Raw genomic sequence first — 23,895 nt, 5'->3', positions numbered from 1 at the left:
CCATAACTACTCAAAATGTGGAGATGGAGAAAGAGAACACATGGATAGTCCAGCTGGGAAGCAAATTGTTCATCAACAACAGGAAGTTTCACAAATTAATGGTGAACTGGTAAAGGAGGTCTAGAGTGAAGACCAAAATTAAATAATTAATGTCAAGGTGAGCAAGCTGACGCTGATAGTTTCACATTTCTTGAAACAATAAAGGAATGGACATTTTAATGAATTAGTGCGGATCACTTCCTTTCACTATAGGATTAATAACAAGTTAATTACGTGCTAATTATGGCTATCAGAAGCACGTCAGACGAGTTCTGCTATGTTTTTAGTTCACTCACAATGGCTTGGTCTCTCATCGTTTCCTTTACAGATGAGACAGATTCGTTTGGACTTAACCGAGATGACAGAAAGTAATTAATCAAGGACACAATGGTCCCAAATCACAAGGGTGGTTCCATTTTAGCAACAAGGCCTTGAACAATTCCATTAAGTGTTTCTTCCTCTTCTTCAAATATCAAGTACGTGCACCGATATCTTCATTTGTACATTAAAGTATCCATATTTATCTGTCCCTCTGTCTGTCACACTCTTTTTACGGGGTCGTCATTATGGAATTATGTCTGGGACGTCATTACGGCCTTACGTCTAGCGCTAGGCTAGGCTAGGCCTTTACTGCGGTGTACTTGGCCTTTACTGCGGTGTATTAGGCCTTTAATGTGGTGTACTAGGCCTCTACTGCGGTGTATTAGGCCTTTAATGTGGGGTACTAGGCCTCTACTGTGGTGTATTAGGCCTTTACTGCGGTGTATTAGGCCTTTAATGTGGTGTACTAGGCCTCTACTGCGGTGTGTTAGGCCTTTAATGTGGTGTACTAGGCCTCTACTGCGGTGTATTAGGCCTTTACTGCGGTGTATTAGGCATTTACTGCGGTGTGTTAGGCCTTTACTGCAGTGTATTAGGCCTTTACTGCGGTGTATTAGGCCTTTAATGTGGTGTACTAGGCCTTTACTGCGGTGTATTATTCATGACTCAATGAGAATAGAATTTTGCAACTTGGAAAAAAACCACAAAACACCCGCTGTAACATTTGATCCCTGGGAACATAAAACAAACTGGTAATATAAAATTATTAGTATCAGAGATATAAAAGTATCAGTGGGGTGACAAAGTAACAGGTGTAGAGTCTAAAACAGAAACCATTCCATGTTTTCACTTCCTTATTTAGGACCCGACATGTGCTTCGGCACATCGCACCGTCCACAATTTCCATGCTTTTGCCTCAGCATAATAAGTTAATTGTATCATTCTAATGATAATAATCATAAGTAACGATGTTTTTCTTCCCAAGTTTTATGCAGGATTCTGCCCTCAGCACCAAAGTTTTATGCAAACCATAACCCATTCACTCTCACACCAGGTGTTCTTTGATCAGGTGGTCCCAAATGCCTCATCAGTTTTGATGTAATTTTAATTAATCAAAATCTCCTACTAATTGTTAATTGATCAGGAAGTCCAAACTCCCTCACCAGCAAAATATCGGAAACGCATGCTGCTTTAGATGTCTCTTATGGAGGCAAAATACGATCTAAATAATGTCACAATTAGCCCAGATCAAGTGGGTGGATTCGAAGTTTCCCACCACCCAACATTCCAAAAGCTGGATAAACCGGGCCTGAACAGTCGACCAGCCTGCGGCAGAAACAGCTGGGAGTTCCGTCGGAATTGTAGAAGGCGACCCAACCTTCATCGTGATCTAGGCAGACCGTTAAGCGGCGAGGTAGGGGCAGAGCTTCGGTGGCCATGTTGGTCGACCCGGCTGCAGACACCGTTTGACCTCGAGGGAGAAAGAGACGTCCACGGGCGATGGTGATGAGAAGAGAGGGCTGTGCTGTCTCGACTTCCTCACTTCCGCTGTCGTGCCCACTGTCTTGTTCAAACCTGCAAGATGAAAAAAGATAGAGGTTCGATTGCATCGTCCGTCCAGGACCGCGGTTAGGGGGGTAACACGTAGGTAGATGAGGGAGTGACCTTTGTCTACAATATCAATTATAAACAATACAGTATTTCAAATACATCATAAGAAAAACACGATGATGACGCTTAAAGATGTTGAACAGACTGACAAAAGAAATGCACAATAGGCAGCAGAGACAAAGGCATTGAGATGGCATCAATAGTCCTTTCCTTGAACCCAACCAGCCGCAGGCCCTTAACCACCACCGGTCGAGAAAAGTTTGCTTTTTCCCAGAAAGGAAACCAGGAGGACAGCCACATATGTTAGGAAAGAGCTTTACAGATTAAAAACAACAAGCTTAGAGGATGCGAGTGGGCCTTACCATGGCACACAGCCACAGCGTTTTAGCTTGCGGACCGTCGTTTCCCGAGCTAGCAGGCAGCCAGAGGATGGTCTTGCATGGGAAGATTGATCATGTGGGTTAGGGTCAAGGTCGGGGACAACTGTGAGCTGGACACGGTTTCAGGAGGCTAAAACCTCAACACCATTGTCTCTGCTGCTGCAAATAGTTTTATTAGATTATTACTTCAGTATCATATCCCTCCTCGGGCAAGGGGTGGGTTAAAAAAACCGAAATTTAGATTTCCCAATCACCTGTGCTTTCTCTAAAAATGTGGTTCAAAATATATTTGATTAACACCTCTTATTTTCTGCCTCATTACTCTGTGTGAAAGTGATAGCGGATGGAGCACCTGGGGCTAGATAGCTGGCGTGATGTTGAGAACCAGTCGGGAAGCTTGGTCGCATTCACCACACCAACACGTACTACGCACGACGACGGGTCTACATCGACAACCCATGCGTGGCGGCCCCTGGTGATGGCGAAGTCGCCCACGATGTGATCAACAGGAAGAAAGGTGCCAGTTGGGCACGGGCGTTCGGCCAGCTGGGCGACGATGCCCAATGGTGCTTGGCTGCAGACGGTCCTCCGGTCTTCACTGAGCTCTAGGGAGTCTTTATTGTAGCCACTGCGGTCGTCAAGTCGGAACCATAGCACTAGGCCGGGATGTAAAACAAATGCAGCAAAATGGTTAGGATTTGTCTTGTTTTGATTAACAAATTAAATTTGGGTTTGTGTTCGTGTTAGCATGAACCATGTTTGGGATGAAAGTTTACCAATCAAGGGAGAGTAAATGGAACGGTAAGACTAGGTCAGGTAAGAGGCATATTACAGATTCATGAGATTGTGGTGATGGCATGGGGAGGGGTATTTTAGGCTATGCACATAAGGAGGATGGTTTGGATTGGTTGGTGGTGGAATGGGAGTAGGTTACAAAAAAATAATTACACTTAAATGGAGGGTTTAGTAAACATTTAGTTCTGTTGACGAAACCATTAAGACAGATACTGGGCTGCCCAGGAAGGTGTTAATGTGAACTTGTGACAATCCATGTGACCTTTGCAAAATGCTCCTTCTGGGTGGTGGTCCATAGTAATTTGCTGTGGAGATCTCACCTTCAGCAGGAGTAGTATAGATAATCAGTTCTTGACTGTAGTCACTGGACCCCGCGGGCCCAAAGGCCTGCACCCTCACAGCATAAGCACTAGCTGGAGAAACAGCCGTCACGCTCGCCACTGCTGCTCCAGATCCCTCAACAAGTGGTCCACAAATCCACTCCTGATGGTTCTCCTTCATTCCTACCCTGGAATCTTTGGGCACGTCGAGCTCTTCAATGCAGACTGCCTCATTAGCTGAAGACCCTGCTTCGTAGAAGCCAATGAGCTGGTACTCTAATCGGAAGCTTTTAGCAGGACCCGAGTCTAGGGGTAAAGACCAGTGGATGTTCAGCCCTCCGTAAGCTGAACACTTCTTGGTGTCGAGTTCTGGGGGAAAGGGAGCTAAGGGTCAAGATGAGAGAGTTAGGATGTTAGATGTCCAACAGCAAGAGATGTTTGCAGCAGAATTTTGAAATACGTAACATTACACCACGATATTCTATCACCACAGAAATTTACAAAGATAAAATATGTTAATCACAGACAGAATGAAGACCGAACCAAAAAGTGGATAAATTAAAATAACTGTTTTCTCATTTATTTAATGCAGCTGAAACTTTTCTCTTTTTATTTGAATACAATAAGTATAAATTCTGGTTCTTAGTTGTTTTTTTTAAGTCCACGTGTGGAGTATAAATTACTAGGAAAAGTACCCGTCCCCAGTAATGGGAAAAGTTTACGTTAATCCGTCAACTTAAATTATTTCATGGACATTTAAAAAGTTCATTGTGTTGCACTATTGGGTTCACTCAGATCCAAAGTTCTGAGCTACGTATACTGCTCACCGTGAAATGTTGGTGCAACATCGGGTGGTGGAGGTTGAATTTGTCGAAAAAGAGGGCAAAATGTATTGATTTTAAATAGTGTGTGCCTCCCTTGAAGATCTGTATTAACTATGCTATCTGTATTGAACCAAAAAAAAGGGATTTTATTTGTGAATACTTTTTACCTTATGTTTGATTACCTTATTATTACCTTATTTTACCTTATATAGGCTACCTGTTTCGCAGCGAGCTTCCTCTGTTGGCCTTAAGAAGTTTACTGAGAAGCAGGTGAAACGTAGCCTGAGATCAGGTCTGCTCTTGCTTGTTTGTTACTTAACTTAGCGGAGCAGATCCAGTTACTTTTTTGGTTGGATTTGCCTTTCTCTTCATATATCTATATATTAAAGCAGGTCTGTCTGTCTGTCTGTCCCCGAACTATTCCCTCAGTTTTGAGGCTTGCCCCACCAAACTTTCTGTGAAACCATTTGGGGTTCTAGCAGGTGTCCTAAGATGCGTGGTTTTATAAATTTCTCAAAACAATTGTGATTTCCACCCATACGAAACTGCTCTCTCTCCAAATAACACTGTGTGTGTGTGTGTGTGTGTGTGTGTGTGTGTGTGTGTGTGTGTGTGTGTGTGTGTGTGTGTGTGTGTGTGTGTGTGTGTGTGTGTGTGTGTGTGTGTGTGTGTGTGTCATTGGTTGTTATTTCCATAATACATAATTTGGGTTTTGGAAGGTGGAAGTATCTCCAGGTCTCAAAGTATCTACCTGTGTGTGTTTGTGTGCGTGTGTCTGGGGCATTACTTTTTCCCATTTGAGTTTTGTCATCAAAATTTCAACAAAGTTTTATTAAGAAAATGTGGAGAATACAAATTGAATTTTTTGGCAAAAGGTCAAAAGGTCAGCATCACATAAAATCTCCAATTTTTATCCAATTGACATGAAATATTAACAATACGCATATTGGATCATTTAATTGGTTCACTAATCAAAAACTAGAAACCGATTAATTTTAGGTCAAAGGTCAAGGTTGCATAAAATCGTGAATTTTAATTTTGTATTTTTTTTGATGTTTTTGTCATGTTTAGCATTTGGAAGAAGAAGATGTCTGATTACAAAGGGGATGCAGATTGAGTTTGCATTTTCAGATGCTTTCTAGTTATTACCCTGCGCTTGCGAAGTGAAAAGCGGGGTCAAGCGATCGGCCTGCGTACGTACGTGTCTGCATTAAAAAAAAATCTTTTCAACAGTTGGTCTGATTGACAAGGAACTTTTGTATGCATCCACTCATGTATAATTTTATGTGATAATTATGACGTCATCGGTCACGTGGTACAAGCACCATCTTGTTTAAATTCATTTTTTCGGCAGATGTTGGTCCGATTGACACTAAATTTTCACCATGTGTCTACTCTTGGAAAACCGAAAAACTTTGGACCTCTAAATCTCCGAAACTGCTCAATGGAAACAATTGAAACGTGGCTCATGGTAAACAACTCAGCATGGGGAATCCAGGAGGTGCGGGCTTGTCGCTCGTGCAACAAGCATTGGGATGGGGTGCTTTGCAAAATTTGGGGTGCATTGGGATGGCCCCGCAGGTAACGTTGAGTCTTGTGGCATCCACCGGGGGATGCGGTCTGTAGGAAGGGGTTGTACAAATGTTTCGTGGAGTTTTTGAAATTTTGCAAATTTTCGGTTAAGGTTTTTTTTTTTTTTTTTTTTTTTTTTTTTTTGTATACAGAGTCGAGGCTCGTGAAAGAGCTAACATTTATCAAACAAACAAATCAAACAAACAAGCAAACAAAGTATATAAAAAGGGGAGCGGTCGACAAGATTGGGCGAGAAGGGGAGGAAGCACACAAACACAACATTTGAGAGCAGGGACATCGGGAGATGTTTTTGGAGGGAGAGGGCCTGGGGGGAGGCAGGATAGGTATAAAACGCAAGGACACCAAGGACTTCCAGGAAAGAAGTCAAAAGTCACCTCAAAAAAGTGGAATTGGGATGAAATTAGCGGGGGTAGAAAAGATAAAGGTTTTGGATTGGGGAAGATAAGAGATGGTGGTGAACAGCCGTTTTAAAGACCTGGAGGGAGGAGTGGGATTGAAGAGAGTGAGGGAGTTTGTTCCAGAGGCGGGAGAAAAGAGGAATGAAGGAGTGAAGGTGAGCAGAGAGTCTTGATTTTGGCAGTTTAACCATAAGAGGGTTGCAGGCAGATCTTGTGCGACCTGCAGGAATATTTGGGGGACAGAGCCCAGAGAGAGCTGGGGGAGCAAGGCCGGAGAGGAGTCGGTAGAAGACGGAAAGACCACCAACCTGCCTGCGGTGATTAAGTGAAAGGCCCTCGGAGATAGCGTCACCGCGGGAGTTTGTGGTTTTTTACAGGAACGATGAATAATAATTTTGTAAATATTTGAAATGTGATGATTGTTTAAGGGGATAGCATGTTAAGGAGAAGAGGCAGGTAGCTTCGGTTCACTTCCCACAGCCCTCATGAGTTAATTTCATAGGTTAATTCAGTGTGAGACAGTGAGTGTTAAGACTGGAATGGTAGCACCTGCAGTGAACCTAGCAGCGGCTACGGTTACAGGGAGGGAGGGGGGGGGGGGGGAGGGCACTGTGTTATGAATTTTAGGGTAGGGACATATATAGATTCAGGTGGATCTGTGTAGGTATCATGCTCCGGTTGTCGTGATAGGGAATCTCAATGTAATACGTTTTGTAGCCCGAATGTCGGATTAAGCTTCTGTCTTTGTCCCCGGCACAAGGGGGCGGGGCTTGTTAACTAGATTAGGGTATGAGGGTAAAATTCCCTTGTACGTACATCATCCCCTTTGTGATCATTCCTTTGTCCCATATGGCAACGCACCATAGACATTAGTTAGGCCCATTAGTTTTACCACACACACTACTTAAATTCCTCTCCGCCACAATAACAATAAAACTCACTGGAAGCCAGTTCGGGGAACTGCCGCTGGAGCCACAGCCAGCCACATCACCAGCTGGCATAGCAACACACATCGAGCAAGCCCAGGCAATAGCCACGCCCAGAAGGACTCGTGATTGGTCGGGATGGGGACAAGAAGCTGGCCATTGATGGGTGGAAGGAAGACACAAAGGCAGGACGAAGGCCGCCGATTGGCAGGGTAGAGAATTGAGCCTGTGATGTTGGCCGGCAGGGATTGAAAGGGAGGATCGATGAGGTCAGACGACGGGCTGTAAAAGAATTGGCTGACTGACATTTGCTTCTTCTCGTTTCTGGATTCCTTCACGCCCGGACGTCCTTCCCCTCGCCGTAGACACTTTTCCTGGGTTCTCCTGCTGCCCTCACGCCTTCCTTCACCCTTGACTCTCTCTCCCTTCGGATCCGAACATTGGATGCAACGCACTGTGACCGTGCCGAATCTGGGAAAGCATTGCACGGCTGAGGAAGTGGGTTGCACACCCGCTCGCTCACTTGGCGCGAGAGGCCTTATCGAGGCCTAGTAAATGGGGGCGCGTCGGGGCCTTGTTCCCGCCAACCGGAGCTGCGTCAGACGACTGCGCTCGGAGCCTGACGATCCCTTACACACTGCGGACAGAGCCAAGCCCAGTACAAACACACACACACAACGTTCTTTTAATTTATATCCTCCTTTGTTTGTTGATACGTCTGATGTGATGGATCTCGATTTAGGACATTTGTTTGCCATCGCGTCCTTGTTTCGGGTTTGGTTTAATAAATCTTATTTTTGTACATTTAATTCCTTTTCGTTTGAGATTAATTTCCGCAGGATTGAAGACTGCCCAGATCGCGTCAGATAAAAGCTCCCGCTCCTTCTTCCTCTTTCTCCCCGCTCCTTCTTCCTCTTTCTCCCCCCTCCCCCCCCCCCCTTCACCCCCCTCCCGCCTGTATAGTGAAATCCACCATTGAATAACGCCTCAAAGTAAGCTCAATTGGTCATCCGTGGGTGCTCCGTCTTGATAGTCATCCACAGCACAATATATAAATATATATATATATAAATTCAAAACACACCTGGTCACAAGTGTGCCGCACTGACCGGGTCCTCAGTCGAGGTCCTCAGCATCATCCCGTTTCGGCCCTTCAACCTCGATACGGTCAGCTAAGGTGGGCCAGCAGGGGCACGTACACATCCACATGCAGCAACTGCACCGGGATGCGTACATACCCCCACCCCCAGCCAGTGCGAACAACAACAACAACAACAAATCCACATCCAGATTCCACAGCACCAAACAAACATGGTGGAACACTCAACCACCCACCTTTATACCCTTCACCACTCACCAACAAAATACACCAGATCATTCATACACACACATACATACAGAACACCAACCAAACAACCATCTACACTTACATCATACACCACTCAACACACAAAAACACACTCATGCAAAAATTAATTCATGCAAAAACACACACCCTCACCCACTCACTCATATACACAAAATAAGAAGTGATAATGGTAACAAAAAAAACAAAAACAAAAAAAACACACACAACCAACCTACACCGTTCGACGTGCCTCCATAAACTTCCTCCATATCCAAAATGAGCCTTTCATGGCAACCTGGGCCACCTTGTCACACATCCTCCTTCTTTCTGTCCCACACACTCCCAGCCTAGCAACAACAAACAACAACATGCATTTTAAAGGCCATTTTCCCTGCTAGAGCGGGGGTTAGCCTTGCGGTCCCCATGACAATCTTCTCCATTTTGCCCTATTTTCTGCATCTCTCCTTGTTAACCCCCTTGCCCGCATTTCTTCTTCCACCATCTTTAGCCAAGTCTTTCTCGGTCTTCCCCGTCTTCTACTTCCTTCTCCATTCATTTCCATCACTCTTCTCAACCAGTCACTTTCATCCTTCCTCAACACATGACCAAACCATCTCAACCTGTTCCTCTTCACAGCATCAATCACAGGCTCTATTCCCATCATCTTTCGCAATTTATCATTTTCTCTCAACGATACTCCGCACATCCGTCGAACCATTCGCATTTCCACCCTTTCCAACCTTCGTTGCTGCTCTACGTTCATTACCCATGTCTCGCTCCCATAAATCATAACACTTCTCACACATGCAGCATACACCTTTCCCTTCAGCTTCAACGACACTCCCCTCATCATCAGCACGCCACTCAATTCCCGAAACTTCTTCCATGCACATCTCACTCGAGCAACCGTTGCCGAGTCTGATCCACCTTCTCCATTCAGCATGTCTCCGAGGTAGCAAAATGTTTTCACACCTTCCAGCTTCACGCCATCTCCAAGATCCAACTCAACATTTCCTCCATCTGCAGCTCCCTCTGTGCACACCTTACATTTGAATGTAGCTGCCACACTGGTTAATGACCCTCTCAGACCACTACATTTTTGATGAACCCACTCAGCGCACATTGTACACTGAATGGAGTTCACTCCGACACCCTTCCTACACACAGCACAGGGCCACTTCCCAGTTCTTTCCACCTCACCACATGCTTTACCACTTGCCATCACCTTCGTCTTTCCGATATTCACCTTCAGACCTTTTGTCTCCATACATTCCTTCCACGTGTTCATCTTTTCCTTCAGTCCATCCATACTTTCCGCAATCAACACCAGATCATCTGCATACAACAACTCCCACGGTAAACCCTCCTTTACGTTCTGAGCCAGCACCTCCATCACAGCTACAAATAGTAGTGGACTTAGTACCGACCCCTGATGCACTCCCACCTTCACCTCAAACTCACCACTGTTCCCGTCCTTCGTCCTTACAGCTGTGCGTGCTCTTTTGTACATTGCCATCACTACTCTGATCAACCATTCCTCCACTCCTAACTTCCTCAATGCCCATGTCACTACTTTGCGTGGAACCCGATCGAATGCTTTCTCCAGATCAACAAACCCAAGAAACAACCTCTTCCTCTTCTCCATGTACTTCTCCTGCAACTGCCTCACAATGAAAAGTGCGTCTGTCGTTCCTCTTCCTGGCATAAATCCAAACTGCATTTCGTCGATCTTCACTTTCTTCCTTATCCTCCTCTCCAACACCCTTTCCAATACCTTCATTCCATGCTCCAATAACTTTATCGCTCGGTACGAGCCACACTCCAGAGGGTCACCTTTCCCTTTGTATAGAGGGACGAGGGTACTCAGTTCCCAATCCACTGGAATGCGGCCTTCTTTCACCACCAGATTACAGATCTCTGTCATTCTCTTCACACCCCAACTTCCTGCTGCCTTCAACATATCTCCCACAACTCCCGTCGGCCCTCCCGCTTTTCTACCCTTCATTGCTTTTATCGCTTCCTCAACTTCCTTCTCAGTTATCTTCTCTGCCGGTCCTAAAACTGGGTTACTCTCTATGTTGCCATCCCATTAATTCTCTGTATTCAACAGCATTTCCATATATCTTTTCCATCTTCCTTTAATTCCATCTGGGTCGACAACGATTTGTCCCACTTCATCCTTCAAGCAGCTCACCCCCATCACATCACACCTCTCTTTCGCTATCTGCTTTGCAATCCTGAATACCGCTCTCTGACCCTCTTCCGAATCCAAGCGTTCTCCGAACATTTTCCTACATGCCTCCTGCGCCTTTGCTACCTCTTTCTTTGCAGCCTTCCTGGCTGCCTTATAACTTTCATGCTCTGCTGTTTCTGCTCCCGTACCCTTCGCCTTCTGCCACTCCTTGAACTTCTTCCTCTTCTCGTCAATCGTCTTTCCAACTTCATCATCCCACCACCATGTTTCCGAGTGCCTTGGTGGTCCTTTTGTCCATCCACATACCTCACCAACGGCTCCCAACAGACTAGCTTTCATTGACATCCAACCACTTTCAAGCTCAACCACATCATCCTCGACCCTACTCAGCCTCTCTTTTAATGCCTCCCTTACTGTCACCTCTTTCAACCTCCACACCTTCATTCTCGGTTGGTACTTCACCCGCCGAGCTCTCCTCGCACCTTTCACCCTTACGTCGCAGACAACCAAGTGGTGCTGTGAAACAGCCTCCTCCCCCGGGATCACCTTTGTGTCTCGGAGGTGCCCCCTATCTCGCCTACACACCATCAGGTAGTCAACGGTTGTCGTCGACCCACCTGACGTGTATGTAACAAGCTTATTATCCTCTTTCTGGAACTGAGTATTACAAATCAACAAATCAGCTCCATCAGCAAACTCCAAAATCCTTTCACCTTCTCCATTTCTCACACCATATCCGTAACCCCCATGAACTCCTTCAAAACCATCCATACTCCTTCCCACATGTCCATTTAGGTCTCCTCCTACCACAACAACTTCCTCATCTTTCACGTTTTCCATCAGCTTCTCTATCGCACACCAGAACTTGTCCTTCTCTTCATCGCTCCGACCAACCTGCGGAGCATATCCCGAGATGACGTTCACCAAGAGCTTTCCAATCATCATTTTCACCATCATCAACCTATCACTCACTCGTCACACTCACCACACTGTCTACAAACTCCTCAGAAAACAGGACACCAACACCATTCACGCCCTCCAGGCACCCTTGCCACACAAACTTGTATTTCTGTCCCTGCCTACCCTTCACCATTCTCACACCACTTCCCTTCCATCTCGTCTCTTGCACACAACATATGTCCACTCTTCTTCTGACCAATACTTCCACCACTTCTCCTGATCTCCCTGTCATTGTCCCTACATTCCATGTCCCAAACCTCAGAAACCGATCTCCACTTCGGGCTGTACCCTGCCCACATGTAGTTGTAATTGTCATGGTTCTCTTTTTGAGGCAATGTTTTTTTTTTTTTATGGCCGGATGCCCTTCCTGACGCCAACCCACTTAGTCGCCTCCTACGACACGCAGGGATACGGCGTACCTATTCTTATCCAGGGTACACACTGGGAAACGTTTAAAACATGGAAATCCTGGGGGGGGGGGGGGGGGATCACCGCTGCGGTTTAAACATATTTAAAGAAATATTTCAACAAAACCATGAAAACAATCTGGGAAAAGTCTCTAAGTGAGAACGTGGATTTTAGAAAGCAGGAGCAGAGGTGAAAGAACAAACGAGAATATAGGGGGCGGGGCACAAGTCGAGACGAGGAGGCCGCACGAGACACCAGGCCGCACGAGGCGCGGACAAAGAAACGACTAATTACACACAAATTTGCAACAACTACAAAACCAAAACCAAATAGAAACACACAATAACACATACACAACAAAATACGCAGCGGAAATTTGACAAAGAAACGAACGGGAAAACACTCAAACTTTGATGCCGTGGAGAGATCAAAGCAAGTCCCGTCGCTCGAGGGACCGGAAGCGGAACTCAGCCTAGCCTAGCAAGAAATACAGAAAAGGAATTGCCAATATACCCTCCACACCCCACCTCAAATGGCTGAAGCGAAACGCGCCAACCCTTCTCCCGGCACTCTGCCCCCAGCTCACTGTACTTTCCTCTCTTCCTCTCGTGCACCTCCTCCATGTTCTCTTCCCAAGGTACCGACAACTCTCCTAAGATGACCTGTCTTGTTGCACTTGACCAAATGACAAGGTCAGGCCGCAACCTTGTCACACAGATCTCCTCTGGGAATACCAATTGTGGCTTTAGGTCTGCCACCACCTGCCAATCACAAGCATCTGACAGCCCTCTTGCTTTCCGCCTCGTCCTCCTCTTTCCACCTCTTTCCACTTGGCCCTCTTTGACAAACCACACCTCTCCCCCATCAGTCTCCTTCTCCACTCTTCTCTCTCTCTCTCGATCTCAGCACCTCTTGTTGCACCATCTGCACCACCACCGCCAGCACCTGATCATGTCGCCACCTGTATCTTCCTGCTGCCAATGCTACTGAGCATGCACTCAGTGCATCCTGCACCGTTCCCACACCTCCACACAAATAACATCTCTCCTCCTGCAACAACCCCCACAATCTGAAGTTTACTGGTGACGGAAGCACATCATAAGTTGCCCGCAACAGGAAATTCAACAATATTGGCTCCATCCTCCAAATCTCTTGCCACTTCAATATCCTCACCCGCACACCTTCCCACTTAGTCCAAGCACCTTGCTGTGCCTGACCGACTGCTTTCACATATCTCCCCTCCTCTTCCTTTCTTCTCAACTCCCTCTCAACCATCTTCCTCCTCTCTTTCACACATGCCTTTCCCCATCGCTCATGCTCCATCCACCCCAAGCCATGCTTCCCGTGCTGTACCATCCCCATGACCTCCTCCTGTTGTAACCGCTCCTCCATCTCGTCCACCTCTGCTCTTGCATTCCACTTCCGACTTCCCTTCTTCTCTGGGAGAGCATTCTTTACCACTGCATCACTTGAATCCCGCAACATCATGAACTCCCGCACCCTCACCACCTTAAACTCCTCGGTTAACGATGTCAAGGGAAACTGGAGTTTTCCACCCTGACCATAAAAGGCAATGTTCGTCAAACAGCGTGGCACTCCCAACCACCTCCTCACAAACCCGCTCACCACAACCTCCATCCTCTCTACATGCCCAATCGCAATATCATACATCATCAATGGCCACAATACTCGTGGCATCAACCCAAACTTCAAACACCATACCTTCAACAGTATATGTATATGTATATGTGTGTATATATATATATATATATATTGTTGCGGATATGAGGACTGTTTTTTTGATTGTGTGCTTTATTATTATTATTATTGGTTATTCTGCGCCTCCTGCCTCCGGAGCTGTGTAAAGGACAAAAGGGCGTCCCATAATTAGTCCACAAGCATACACGTCAGCCAATCATAGAATACCCCTGTTCGATAGTTATATCTCATTCTGTGTTTTAGGGTAAGGCTGTGTCTCCCATTAATAGAAGTACTCCATTGCACCAAGTGAAATAGATAGATTCCCTTCATTCCCATTCCCAAAACCTCCATTCCCCCTTTTCGTCGATTGGAAACTACCTCCGCTCCAATTGCCGCCATTGACTACGAGGCAGGGTTGGGGAAGAAAGGCGGGTCCCCACCTCGTCATAGAGGGGAGGAGTGAGTCAGCCCCACTCAACCAACCACGAACAAGGGGTTGGACTTGGAGAGGGTGTGGAAAGAAACATCGAGGAGGTTCACGAAGGTTGAGGGGTGGGGCCTATATAACCCGCGGCAGGGCGTTTCCCAAGTGGCAGAAGAGAGATGAGCCTTTACCGAGAGACAAGGGAGATGAGCTTTGATGACAGAGAGACGAGAAGAAGTCCAGGGTTGAACTGCAGCTCGAGCCACCGAAACTGCACTCACTGCAGCTCGAGCCACCGAAACTGCACTTGCTGCAGCTCGAGCCACTGAAACTGCATTTGCTGCAGCTGGAGCCACCGAAACTGCAGCCACAGCAGCGTGAGGCCTGGACGGCAGTTTGGAGCAGGGCCGCGAAGGAGCGGCGGCTGCCCACGAGTCGATCAGCTGCAGAACTAGTTGGACCTCCCTATCCCGCCAGCCATCCATCTCCCGCCAGTCCTATCATCATTCCCCGTGTAAGTGTGCTCGTAGTCTGTCTTTTGTCTTGTCCCTGGGTTAGTTAAGACTGCAGGTAAGCTAGCGTTGCACTGTGTATCTAATCTCGTCTGTAAATAAACGTGACTGCTTTCTTCTTGATTATATGTGTAAATAATAAATCCAATTACTCTTCGGTACCTCTTCTCGTCTTATTCCTTTTTCCTCTTTGTATTCGGTCGCTTTAGAGTTTTCCCGATTGAATAGCGGTGGCGCGATCCAGCCAAAGTTTGGGGTAAATCGGGTGTTAGAGTCGGGGAATAACTGTTCGGTCGCGGTCATACCAACCGCTCGGTAAATAACATCTTTAACCGCGTCCGTAACAATCTATATTATAATAGCCGTAGATGATTCTGTCTGTCTGTCTGTCTATCTGTTGGGTGTCTGTCCGGGGTGTGGCTTACTCGGTTTGCAGAGTAGCTCCACCCATAGCTCCACCCATTCTGGGAGTGGCTATAAACAAATATCCACCATTTTATTAACTCGCATAGCTTTGAGTCCTGTTTTGTAGGCCCGTGGTGTCTTGCTCTCCCCCAGTTTTATTTCAAATCAAATTCGATAAATCATTTCATTTTTCACAGTCGCTAACATAGTTTTAGACTCGGTTGAAAAAAAACGGGAAGAAAATCCGATGAAAGTTGCCGTTTATAGAACGAAATGAATTCTCAAAGGCCTGTAACTTCAAGGCCATTGAGTCTCTCTCACGCCTTTATCTCCAATCTAACTCACCATATGATTTCATTTTTATCGATGGTTTTACTTTTAGACTCGGTGTCAGCAATAATTGAGAACAATCCACACACGCGGGAAAATGCAGAGATATATTTTTTAAAATCGCGTCATGGTGTATCATACACCGCCCAACATGACACCACCGGCAATGTGTCGATATATATTAAAAATTCGCTTTTGCTTTTCCGTTATGATATATTACTATTTCGTTTGATGATAGTCGTCACAAAAACGTCAACAATGATGCCGACATATATTTCTTCGTTTTTATTTCATTCAACATATTAGCCGGAAGTAAAATATGTTTCAGGAAATTACCGAGAGCATGATCATGACCGAGAGCACATAACCGAGTAAAATATGTAAAATATGTTTCAGGAAATTACCGAGAGCATGATCATGACCGAGAGCACATAACCGAGTTATGTGCGCATACACTTTAAATAGGTTTATTTGAAATCTTTAATTTTCCACAAACATTCCACACACGCGGGAAAATGCAGAGATATATTTTTTAAAATCGCGTCATGGTGTATCATACACCGCCCAACATGACACCGACGGCAATGTGTCGATATCTATTTTAAATTCGATATATCATTTCATTTTTCACAGTCGCTAACATAGTTTTAGACTCGGTTGAAAAAAAACGAGAAGAAAATCCGATGAAAGTTGCCGTTTATAGAACGAAATGAATTCTCAAATGCCTGTAACTTCAACTTCAAGGCCATTGAGTCTCTCTCACGCCTTTATCTCCAATCTAACTCACCATATGATTTCATTTTTATCGATGGTTTTGGACTCGGTGTCAGCAATAATTGAGAACATTCCACACACGCGGGAAAATGCAGAGATATATTTTTAAAAATCGCGTCATGGTGTATCATACACCGCCCAACATGACACCGACGGCAACGTGTCGATATATATTAAAAATTCGCTTTTGCTTTTCCGTTAAGATATATTACTTTTTCGTTTGATGACAGTCGTCACAAAAACGTCAACAATGATGCCGACATATATTTCTTCGTTTTTATTTAATTCAACATTATTAGCCGGAAGTAAAATATGTTTCAGGAAATTACCGAGAGATATTTCTTCGTTTTTTAAAATTAGTTATGTGCGAATACACTTTAAATAGGTTTATTTGAAATCTTTAATTTTCCACAATATAATTTACTTGCCATTTATCATTTGATGATTACGAGACAAATTCCTCTTGAGGATCGTGACAATTCATGCGCTGCGTGGAAACTTCTATTTCCAAAATGAATGAGACGATCGATGAAGAACGCAGACTTGAACAGGATGCAGCAAGAAAACGAATGAGACGGGCGAACGAGTCCATCGACGAACGTCAATGCAAACTTGCGGGGTCACCCGTGGGAATCCCACGGGCATGGATGTGTGTGACATTTCGACATATTGAGTTAGATGCTGCACATTCATTTTTACAAAATGGTTACTGGCAAGTCATCAGATCCAGAAATGGTGTAAAAACCACCGTTTAGAGGCCATTTTTCCCCGCAAAGCGGGGGTTGGCCTTTTCGGGGACCGTGGTAGTTGTTGTTTTTTTGTCCCCTTTTTGAAGCAATGTTTTACGGCCGGATGCCCTTCCTGACGCCAACCCTTTTTGCCGCCTTCAACGACAAACAGGGAATTACCAGTGAACTGGTACTCAATTAGCCGACCTCGGAAGGATGACAGGCTGAGTCAACCCCCCTGGCATTAATTCGGCGATCGACCGAGATTCGAACCCAGGATCCTAAGCCGGCACCCTAGCCGCTAGCCCAACACCAGAAATGGTGTCATGAACACAATTTATTTACGCACAAGCACAAAAGCAAGACGGGCCGATTTCCGATTCCGACGGGCCGACGGGCGAGACGGGCCGATTTCCGATTCCGACGGGCCGATTTGGAGCAAGAAAAAGAACGAGACGGGAGAAAAAGGAGAGAAACGAGACGGGGAAAGCCGATTGGAGAGGCGAGTGAGGCGCGATTGGAGAGGAGTGTGAGGCGCGATTGGAGAGGAGTGTGAGGCACGATTGGAGAGGAGTGATTGGAGGGGAGTGTGAGGCACGATTGGAGAGGAGTGTGAGGCACGATTGGAGAGGAGTGTGAGGCGCGATTGGAGAGGAGTGTGAGGCGCGATTGGAGAGGAGTGTGAGGCGCGATTGGAGAGGCGTGTGAAGGATTGGAGAGGAGAGGAGTGTGAGGGATTGGAGAGGTGAGGGATTGGAAAGGAGAGGGATGTGAGGGTTTGGAGAGGAGAGGAGTGCTAGGTGGAGAGAGGAGAGTGTCAGGTGGAGACAGGAGAGTGTCAGGTGGAGACAGGAGAGTGTCAGGTGGAGAGGAGTGAGGGGTCACATATTATGTGAAATAACTAAATTCACACCATTTCTGGATCTGATGACTTGCCAGTAAACATTTTGTAAAAATGAATGTGCAGCATATAACTCAATATGTCGAAATGTCACACACATCCATGCCCGTGGGATTCCCACGGGTGACCCCGCTAGTATATAATATTAGCCATGGTCTGAAAACTGACTTCATATGTTTATTTTATTTCCGATGCATTTATATCGCTGTAGGTCTTGGAACATGATGTAAATCTTCTACCCACTTTATCATCCATTGTACTGGGATTTTGCTTTTACATATCTCTTAGCATATACTGTACATTGCTATGCTACTGAGCCAAAAGGAGATCAGGGTTTAAATTGTATGTTGCACAAGAACAGAAAATTGACTGTACATGTATAAACTATCTGTTTGAATCCGAGAAGAGTCAAAGTTTTTTAAAAAGAAAAAAAAATTGCTTATTAAATCCACCTTAACGTAGAGACAACTGCATAACTTCTGTAATAGATACAAATAATCTAAGGAAGGTTTTTCAATTGTATTTCCAAATGAAATTCATTGTATATAGGAGAGTACAAAAATATGTAAAATTGTTTTTGAACAAGATGTACATATCTAATGTGATCGTCTTGCTAACACGAATAGAAACCTCGTCAATTTAAAACATGATGTACAGTTTTGATCAGGATTATATTTTTCATTTGTAGCATCCAATCATTAACACAATCTTCTTTACTATTAGAGATCCGTGTGTGCGGGTGTGTCGCCATTATCAGAGATGGCTGAGCGGATCTTTGTCATACTTTTGGAGGTTCATCAGTGCGTGCTGGGGAGTGTTTTAGGCCAAAAAAAAAAATGTAAATTTTTGAAAAAAGAAAAGTTCGATTTTTTGGGGGGGATTTAAAAAAATCGCTCTATATGTGACTGAGCCTTTGCAGCTATGTGAAAGGAAATATTAAATTTCCCTTAATTAGTGTGTGTGTTATTAAAATAGTGTTACGTTTGTGGGGATAGGCATGGAAATGATGGAATACCTTAGGAAAGTTAGAATCGTGTAGGTTTAGAATGCTCCGTATGCCGTGAAAAAGCCATCTGAATGTACGTAAGTCGGCTGTCTGCCCGGGTAAGAGCGTTTGCGTGTCGCCATAAGGGGCGTGGCTTTTGTGCTAATTAATTATAGGGCTTAAAGCTTAATTTCCCAGTGTGTAATTTGCCTCCTGTGGTCTTCCCTTCAGTTTTATTACATTCGGCCAGCCAGGAAATTGAGGGCTCAGTAAAACAACGACAGCAATGTAATGGACTCATTCGCTCACCACGCTGCCAGGTCCGACAGAAACAGCATTTGCTGATCGGCAAGGGAACGACGTCATCCGCACATTCCCGAACAGAGATTAGACTCCGCCCCCTGACGACTCGTAATGAAGAGGCCACTCCCGGGCCTTTGTGATTGGTGGAGGCGAGATGGATGATGGAATAGCGCTGTGTGATTGGACAGAGTATGACGTCAGCAGTGGAACATTTGAGAGCTGAAGGAAAGAGAAGCTGTCTCGCCATCTTGGTCTCTTTGTCCTGCCGTTTGTTGGAGGCAGTCACGTTCCGCTTCTCTTTTTCCTGGTGTTTGTTGGAGTCAGTCGCATTTCGCCTCTCTTTGTCCTGCCGTTTGTTGGAGGCAGTCGCATTTCGCTTCTTTGTGCTGGTGGTCGTTGGAGGTGGTCACATTTTCTCTTTGTTCTGGCTTGGTCGTGGGTGGTGGCGCATCTTTGACTCATGGTGCTTGTGGAAAGAGACTGAACCAGGGAGGTTCGGGGCAGTCGGCATCGTGAGAAGTACCTCACATTGGGACGTTGAGGAGCGCAACTCTGCGCAATTTTGTGCACTTCCGCGTGGTGGTTTGGAGGCGACAAACGTTGACAAGTCCTCGGTTGAACTGCAAAGCTGAGTGCTGGCCAATTACCAAATCATTTTATTTTATTTTATTTCTCCCTGTGTCTGTAATTGAGTCTGTTTGGAGGGCCCCACACCTTAGCCTATTACTATTAGTTTTTACCTCAACATTTTTATTTTGCTTTCATTATTTTCATTAAATCATTAGTTGTTGATTGTCAATTTCTTGTCTTGTTTCGTTTCTTTGTTTGTGGGTTCGGATTAACCCAGTTTCGGCCGTCCGATCAGGTTAGGCTTCAAACCTTCCCGCGAGCGCGAAAAGATAATCACGCCAAGTTTGAAATACACCTCGGAGTTAAAGCTCGTTTCGGTCATTCGTCCTCTTGGGATGTTAAACCTGGGGACGTGACAATATTAAATATATATGTTCCTTAATGGGTGTAGGTTAGCGTTTAAGGCCTCAGTCACACTGGATCGTACGATTTCTGGATCGTGCGATTGATGGCAATCTGGCCGAGATACGACCAATCGTCAATGTTTGCTATGCTCTCCATTTGCGATCGCAAACAGCGATTGCTCTTAGGACTTATGGTAGGTCATTGTACAATTGGTGGTACGCGTGGTCGTGCGATCACTAACGATTGGAGAAGATCAATCGCAAGATCAATCGTAGGTAATCGTGCGACTAGTGGTGGCGATCAGCGACCGATCGTACGATCAATCGTGGCGACCTGCGACCATCGATCGCAGCCAGTCGCAGCCAGTCGTGACTTCGATTCCCGACGCAGCTATAAAATGTCATAAATGTGTTTACGATCCCTCAGATGGACGTTAAACGGACGTCCCGTCTGCCGACGTTTGTTTGTGGACGTTAAATACCTCAAGGTGTCCTTCGCGAAGAGTAGGCGAGCTATCGCAGGCACACTCAACAAATTACAAATCCTTGCCCTGACTAGTGGAACGTCAGGCCTGGCCAACCGGTTCGTGACAAACTCAGCCCAAGCTTCCCCCGGCCGACCCCTCAAGAAAGGTGGGCTAATGAAGAAGAAGTCATAGGAAGAAGATCGGTTGAAGAATAGAATGACATGCTGTATTAAATATTGAAGGACACCATGGCGTGGGGTCTACCAACTAACGCCAGCAGACGGGATTCCCGTTTAACGTCGATCCTGGAAATGATGATTCACACTGCCTATGAATCACCACGATGCCACTTTATAGCTTGGTTGGGATTCGAACCCAGGGTAGACAGCTTGGAGCCGAGTTTGTGTACCTGCAGCCCTTGTTTAAGAATTAAGCGATTTAAATCAAAACATCGGACCGAATTTACTAAAGTCGTTTAGCGAGCGTCTTGTCAACACACGTCTAACCCTTAAACACTGACAAAAAATTGTTGTACACGCACAGCAAAACACACGCGAATGGTATAAAATAATATTCTCTATATATATAAAACACAGTTGTGTGTGTGTGTGTGTGTGTGTGTGTGTGTGTGTGTGTGTGTGTGTGTGTGTGTGTGTGTGTGTGTGTGTGTGTGTGTGTGTGTGTAATGTTACCGATAGACTCCGAAACGGAGAGGCTCATGTGCTTGATATTTGGCATAGACATGGCCATTGGGCCTGGGACGAACATGGCCGAGACAATATTTGACGAGATCCATATTTTTTATTCATATTTACCTCAGCGCATTTCAGCAAAGTACCCGCTAATCTCAGCCAGTGCGAGTAGCTCGCTGATTCGCTCAGAGCGATCACGTGATGTTCCATCCCGTCACACGTCACATGTTTGCACGTAATTCAGGGCGAAAAGCCATTGCGTTTTTTCACCTTTATGCGATCGTGTTTTGTGTCGATTTTGTGCGATATGAATTACATTTTAATTCATATTTCGTGTTTACGAATTCGAATACGAAGGATTTCCCATTTCCGCTTTCGATTTCGAATATGAATCGAATACGAGCTTGAGTCGAGAGGGCGAATGTACGGGTTGGGAATGTACGGATCTCCCCTCCCCCACCCGGCAACGCCGGTACTGGAGGGCGTGGGTCACAGGATCGGTGTCTCCAAAATCCGCTTCGTGCTCTTGCGAAGATGCAGGACGATGTCGCGATTGTTGTGCTGCTCTCTGACCATGAGAACTGCAACGTCATTGTTGACTGGCCCTCCCCTTCCGTCCCCCTTCCCCCTCCCCCGTCCGTCCTCCTCCTCCCTTCCCCCTCCGTCCTCCCCCTCCCTCCTACCCCTTCCCCTTCTCCTCTCGCCCCTCACCCTCCCCCTTCTCCCCTCCCTTTTTTTTTTTTTTTTTTTTTTGTGTACTTAATCGAGGCTCGTGAAAGAGCTGACATTTACTTCACAAACAAATCAACCAGACAAACAAAATATATAAAAAGAGGGAGCGGAAGACAAGAGAATGGGAAGCACACAAACACTTGAGAGCACACAACATTTGAGAGCAGGGAGATGTGTGGGAGGGAGAGGGCTCGGGGGGAGGAGGCGTGGGAAGGGGTGGGGGGGTGGGGGGTGGGAGAAGTATAAAACACAAGGACACCAAGGACTTCCAGGTCAGAAGTTGGTATTTCAAAAAGTGGAATTGGGGTGAAATTATCGGGGATAGAAAAGATCAAGGTTTTGGATGGGGGAAGATAAGAGATGGTGGTGAACAGCTGTTTTAAAGACCTGGAGGGTGGAATGGGATTGAAGAGAGTGAGGGAGTTTGTTCCAGAGGCGGGAGAAAAGAGGAATGAAGGAGCGAAGGTGAGCAGAGAGTCTTGATTTTGGCAGTTTAACCATAAGAGGGTTGCAGGCAGATCTTGTGCGACCTGTAGGAATATTTGCGGGACAGAGCCCAGAGAGAGCTGGGGGGGCAAGGCCAGAGAGGAGTCGGTAGAAGACGGAAAGACCACCAACCTGCCTGCGGTGAGTGAGTGAAAGGCCCTTGGAGTTAGCTTCATCGCGGGAGATTCCAATGATTCTGAATGCTTTGCTTTCAACAGCGTGAAGACGAGCTAGGTGTGAGGCAGGAGCACCAGCCCAGAGGGGAGAGCAGTATTCCATTGAGCTGCGGATGAAAGCCTTGTACGTGGTGAGGAGCTCAGGTGTGCCAAGGAAGGACTTCGCACGACGGAGGATGCCCAGTCGGCGACTGCTTTGGAGGCCAGATTTGAAATGTGGTTTTCCCAGGAAAGATCATGGCAGATAGTGAGACCCAAAAGTTTGAGTGACAGAACTTCTTGGAGAGGATTATTCAGAAAGTAGATGGGAGGGTTGTCCAGTCGGTCTTTTCGGAGAGACATTGTAAGAGTGTGAGATTTGTCAGGATTGAAAGACATGTGCCACTTGTTTGCCCAGACTGTGATTTTGTCCAGGTCTGCAGAGAGTGAGGAGGCTGCAGACTGTCGATCTGAGGGATGAAGAATGGAGCGACAGAGAGTAGAGTCATCAGCAAAGAGATAGAGAGGATTTTCAAGAGTCGGGGAGATCATTGATGAAGACCAGAAAAAGCACAGGGCCCAGAACACTGCCTTGGGGAACTCCAGCCTGAACAGGAAGAGGAGATGAGAGAAACCCATTCAGGGCCACACGTTGACTACGACTAGAGAGGAAGTCCGCCAGCCATGCGTGGAGATTTCCATGGATACCAACAGAGGAGAGTTTGGTGAGCAGGGCGGGGTGCCAGACCGTATCGAAGGCACGTGATATGTCAAGGGAGACAGCTCGAATTTCCTGTTTGGCATTGAGGACCTCCATCCATTGCTGAGAAAGCAGAAGCAGCATGTCCAGAGTAGAGTGACCAGGTCTGAAACCAAATTGATGATCAGAGATCAAGCCATTGGAGAAGAGGAAAGATTTCATATCTGAAGCAATGATGGATTCCATGACTTTACTGATAATTGAGAGAAGGCTGATTGGTCTGTAGTTGCTAGGATCTGTTTTTGCACCTTTTTTGTGCAAAGCGGTGATGTTGGCAGATTTCCAAGCAGATGGCAGATGACCTTGAGCAAAATAGAGTGTGAAGAGAACAGAGAGAGGGAGTGAAAGAGCGGAAGAACAAGATTTTAGGACGCGTGGGCTGATGCCGTCAGGTCCAGTTGCAGAATCAGAGTCGAGGGTTGACAGAAACTTTTCCACCTTGTCAGGAG

At 46.0% G+C, this 23,895-nt stretch overlaps 1 protein-coding gene across 2 annotated transcripts; it reads right to left on the bottom strand.

Moving 5' to 3' along the window:
- Positions 1–1,370: 1,370 nt before the first annotated feature.
- LOC137436198 (E3 ubiquitin-protein ligase Trim36-like) lies at positions 1,371–19,025 on the bottom strand. Of its 2 annotated transcripts, XM_068129931.2 has the most exons (5): positions 18,908–19,025; positions 3,467–3,850; positions 2,704–3,007; positions 2,334–2,405; positions 1,371–1,935 (listed from the first exon to the last, which is right to left on the bottom strand). In XM_068129931.2, the coding sequence occupies exons 2-5, from the start codon at positions 3,645–3,647 to the stop codon at positions 1,599–1,601; spliced, it is 894 nt and encodes a 297-aa protein (XP_067986032.1). In that variant the 5' UTR covers positions 3,648–3,850; positions 18,908–19,025; the 3' UTR covers positions 1,371–1,598. The 2 variants fall into 2 exon arrangements, with proteins under 2 accessions (XP_067986032.1, XP_067986033.1); XM_068129932.2 differs by lacking the exon at positions 2,334–2,405.
- Between the last annotated feature and the right edge of the window lie 4,870 nt (positions 19,026–23,895).

Source organism: Myxine glutinosa, chromosome 11, assembly GCF_964187855.1.
Source record: "Myxine glutinosa chromosome 11, kmMyxGlut1.1, whole genome shotgun sequence".
Classification (NCBI taxonomy): Eukaryota; Metazoa; Chordata; class Myxini; order Myxiniformes; family Myxinidae; genus Myxine; species Myxine glutinosa.
The sequence above is the reverse complement of the archived record's forward strand: the minus strand, read 5'-3'. Positions and strand labels throughout refer to the sequence as shown.